Below are 4,892 nucleotides of genomic sequence, written 5' to 3'. Positions count from 1 at the left end.
TACCAGTCGACTCAATACGATGTGAAAGTAGTGTTGGGGTTAGAACCAAGTTGGCCCAAAGCATCGGTTGGAGAAAGGGGCCATGGAAGCAATAAATGTTTTACATTCAGAAAACAACCTCACATACTTAAGGAGGTTGGGTTTGTTAGACTCATCTTTAGGAGTTTGAAAGGCAAGCTTGATGCCTTCGACCCTCCGGTCATACATGACCTCTAAAATTGATCTGGAAACAATATAACCTATATGTGACTCGAAGGTGGAATTCAACCAGTGTTGTAAGAGCCAATAAGGTCCCGACAGAGAGAGTTGTTTTGGAGTCTCATGCAGGCGTTTGATCCTTAAAGATGCTATACCTATGGGATGATAGAGATAAGCTAGGAGCAGCTTACCTAAAGAGACCTTTCGACCTTCATGAATCTGAATAGCCAAAGGTATGTAAGCTTTAGCAATCTGAACTGATCCTGGACAAAACAGATAATATGAGAGCCAGTAGGTGAGGAAGGCAACATGCTCTTCGTCAGAAACTTCTTCTGTCGACTTGTCATAATGATCTTGCATATACTTGGTGATGGTAGCGTTGGTGAAATTGAAATTCATTTCTGTGGGAAGAGTTGGGTCAATGATTTCACCCAATGGCGAAAGCCCTGTGATGGCAGCCACGTCGAAGAGAGTGGGAGTCATCATTCCACAAGGAAAGTGGAAGGTGTTAGTCGAACCTTCCCTGAAGAAGATCGAAGCAAGTAGCATGGGGGGACAAACTCTATGACCAGTCCGGGATAATTGTATGACGTCGAAGATGCCCAATTCCTCCCATCTTTGTTGTTTTTTCGCTTGAACTTTGTTAAGCCAAGCCAAGTATTCCTTGTTGCCAGGAGCTGGAGTCGAACGGAAAACCCTAAGCGAAGGATCCATAAACTTCAAATCAAGGACACGTGATTTGTCGAAAGCTACAGGCATGGTGGTTTGGAAGCAAGGAAAGAAACCAGTGGTTTGCTCTGGGTGTTAACGGTGGTATGGTAATGGCCCTGAAAAAGCCATTAATTTATCAGTAATCTGAAAAGGGATTAACATCTGGTTTTGCCAAATGATGGCTTTGGCCTCAGTAAGGTTGGGTTGAGGAATGAAATCTAAGCCTTGTTCTTCTTCCTCACGAGACATAATAAACCCTAAAGGGTTCGCACCTGTATCGTACACAGTGGTGTTGGTGGTCGTAGCTGCCATTGTTGTGTATAAAAGGAGAAGAAGAAAATGGGTAAAGGTTAAAGGAAAAGAAATGGTTCTTTCTGAAACGTTTGAGAAGAGAAGTAGAACGAGGAGAAAGAAAGAAAAAGGAGAAAGAAGATGTACATATATATAAGTTGGTGGTGACGTCACTAGAAATCGTGAAAAAAGAAGTTGTAAAATCAAAGGTCATGACAAAGAAACGCTTTGAAAACTGGATTCAGAAAGTGGGAGCAGTTATAGCCCACTAACCTAGCGTTTAGGTAATAATTAGTGCCTAGGAAAATGAAACGTAATCATGGCGTAATGGGAATTAACAAAAGTCGAAACCCAAGAAAGAACTGAAACGACATCTTTCTCTTTCCTAAAGTCAGTCGAAAGAAGTCGCTTGGAGGGGAAATTTGTTACCCTAGGATTTCGACTTACTAAATAAATGGGCAATTAAGGCCCAAAATTGGCAATTGGGCCTCAATTTGGTAAAAAAGGCCCTAAATTGGTAATTGGGCCTCAAGTTAATATCTACATTACCAGCTGGGTCGAAGAGATTCGACCAAATAATGTTTAGTAGTCGAAGCTGTTCGACTAGGAAGGTCATCTGAGGCTTCAACGTTCGACCAGACCAAAAGGATGCGAAGACTAAAGGATTTTTGGCTGCAAAAACTGAAGTGGAGATCGAGAAGCAGTAGAAGTTAACAGGCAGTTCCAGGCAGTTTTTCTGGCAGTTCTCACAGGACGCGTGGAAGTCTCACAATTGAGGATCTTGCGTATCGAAGACACGTATTGACTGATAGCCAGTCGACCGTTAGTAGTAGTTATTTTATTTTTTTTATTTAAGCAAGTTTCATAGGAATAGTTAGGGGTCCGCATTTTCTACATAAACACAAGTAAAACTCAAATCTCTGCGCTATGAGTAACGAGTGCAACCTTGGCATGTATGTATGCGTACCAGTTTAATTAAATGCAATCATTTTACATTACATTTTATCTTTCAGTGCATATTTACTGTCTTTTTTCTTGCTTTGATTTACTTTAAAGCCTTTAATTTCAGTACTTACTTTTACGTTAAAGTCATTATTTACATTTAATATAAATCATATACGCATAATCTAACAAAATAAAGCAATCAGTCCTGGAGTATTCTAGTTGACTCTGCAAAGTAACCTTTAAAAAGGAAACTAGCGCTTGTTTACCAGTTTTCTGGGTAAACAGTGCCCAAGAGTGTCTTAGGATCTAGTTCAAAGAGGAATACAACCAATGATGAAGATGTGGATTATGCTAGTGAGGAACTTGATAGTTTAGATGCTGATGAAAGTGACATGGGTGTGAAATCTTCCAAGCTAAAGTATGACAAGTTCAGACCAGAGTTGCTTAACAAAGACTTTCAATTCAAATTAGGTATGGAGTTCAAATCTCTCTCTAAATTTAAAGATGCTATTAGGGAGTGGTCTGTATTAAATGGTAGAGAGATAAGTTTTGTTAAGAATGAGAGTTATAGGGTTAGGGTTGAGTGCAAGGGTAAATGTGGCTTTTTGGCATTATGTAGTAAAGTGGGAGACAGTCACACTTATCAGATAAAGACTTGGGCGGGGACCCGCACATGTGCAAGGGTATTAAATAACAAGTCTGCCAATTCTAAGTGGGTCTCTAAGTTAGTGGTTGAAAAGAGGAAGTCACAAGGGAAAGTAAAGTTGTCTGAAATTATGGCTGAGCTTAGACATAAATATTCAGTAGGCATCACCAAAGGAAAAGCTTGGAGAGCAAAAGCAATTGCTGAGGAAATAATTGAAGGTGATGCAAAGGAACAGCAGAACAGCTTGTGGAGTTATGCAGCTGAGTTGAGAAAACATTGTGTTGGTAACACTGTCAAGATAAACACTGAGAGACCACATCCAACACTACCACCAAGATTTGGGAGGTTTTATTTCTGTTTGGATGGCTGCAAGAAAGGGTTTACCAATGGTTGTAGACCATTTATAGGTTCAGATGGGTGTCATCTCAAGACACAATATGGAGGTCAACTATTAATTGTTGTAGCAAGGGACCCAAATGACCAATATTATCCTTTGGCATTTGGTGTGGTGGAGACTGAGACAAAGGAAAGTTGGAGATGGTTTATGCAATTGCTGATGGAAGACATTGGATCTGAGAGAAAGTATGTTTTTATATCAGATCAACAAAAGGTACAAGTTTTGTTTGTTATTCATTTTTATAGTATAGTGCTAATGTGATTCAATTTTATAGTATAGTGCTAATGTTGTTCATTTGCTGTTGTGTGCTTATGCTGGTTTTAGGGGCTTGTTAGTGTTTTTGAGGAGATGTTTGAACAAATTGAACATAGGGTGTGCCTCAGACATCTGTATGCAAATTTCAAGAAGAAATTTGGTGGTGGAGCTGCCATTAGGGACCTTTTAATGGGGGCTGCCAAGGCCACATACTTCCAGGCTTGGGAGAAGAAGATGAATGAGCTTAAGCAACTTGACAAGAAGGCATGGGATTGGTTGATGGGAGTGCCAACAAAACTGTGGTGTAAGCATTCTTTTTCATTTTACCCTAAGTGCGATGTTTTGATGAATAACTTGAGTGAATCTTTCAATAGTACCATATTACAAGCTAGGGATAAACCAATACTCACTATGGTAGAATGGATAAGGAACTATATCATGAATAGGATTGCTAATAGTATTGTGAAGCTTGATAAGTGGAAGCATAATGTCATGCCTAATCCTAGGAAAAGGCTTGATAAGGAAACTCATTTTAGTGGAGAATGGTTGCCTACACGGAGTAGTGGTGATTTGTGGCAAGTTCATCACCCATATAATGGGTTGCAGTTTGTTGTTGACATTGGGAAGAAAACTTGCACTTGTTGCTTTTGGGATCTTGTAGGCATACCTTGTAGACATGATGTTTCTGCCTTGCAATATCAGAATTTAGATCCTGAGAAGTATGTTGATCCTTGTTACATGAGAGATGCTTACAGGGCATGTTATGAAAACAATGTTAGTCCAATAAATGGCATGGACATGTGGCCCACTGTGGATGTTGAAAGTTTGTTGCCACCACAATACAAGAAGGGACCTGGAAGGCCTAAGAAACTGAGGTTTAGAGAGTTGGATGAGAGTGGATCAAGGATGAGGAGGGTAGGTGTATCCTATAGATGCACAAGGTGTGACAAATTAGGCCACAATTCTAGGAAGTGTCAAGCTACTGAGCAACATCCTAATGCACTCAAGAGAAAGGTATTATGCCATAATTCATGTCTTTATATTTTGTTGCTCTGACAAATTATGTGTTCTTATATTTGATATTGAATGCAGAGAAAGACACCAAGGACCAAAGTATCAACAAAACCAGTACAACAGCCAGCTCCAACTTCTACTGAACAGGTTCAAGCTAGTGGAAATATGGAAGCTCAAACTGAGACAGCTCCAACTTCTACTGTGTAACACCCCAATTCTACCCAGACATATAGGTACAAATATCAGAGTATAAAAATTAAATTCATAAAAACAATTAGGGCGTTACACTTAAGTAACCACATAACCAAACATAACATACTCGCAAAAGATGCGTAACACAAATAATCAAAGAGGACGGATACACATAAACACCTGAATGTATTCATACTTATATAAATGCATCGGTAAACAAAATATCCACAACATTCTTCCATA

At 39.5% G+C, this 4,892-nt stretch overlaps 1 protein-coding gene across 1 annotated transcript; it reads left to right on the top strand.

Moving 5' to 3' along the window:
* Positions 1-1,273: 1,273 nt before the first annotated feature.
* Positions 1,274-4,664, top strand: LOC131625960 (uncharacterized). The gene is made up of 4 exons (XM_058896800.1): positions 1,274-1,343; positions 2,431-3,401; positions 3,513-4,457; positions 4,536-4,664. Exons 1-4 carry the CDS (start codon positions 1,274-1,276, stop codon positions 4,662-4,664), a joined length of 2,115 nt encoding a protein of 704 aa, XP_058752783.1.
* Positions 4,665-4,892: the final 228 nt, after the last annotated feature.

This window comes from Vicia villosa, unplaced genomic scaffold, assembly GCF_029867415.1.
Source record: "Vicia villosa cultivar HV-30 ecotype Madison, WI unplaced genomic scaffold, Vvil1.0 ctg.000252F_1_1, whole genome shotgun sequence".
Lineage (NCBI taxonomy): Eukaryota > Viridiplantae > Streptophyta > Magnoliopsida > Fabales > Fabaceae > Vicia > Vicia villosa.
This window is presented reverse-complemented; position numbering and strand designations above follow the sequence as displayed.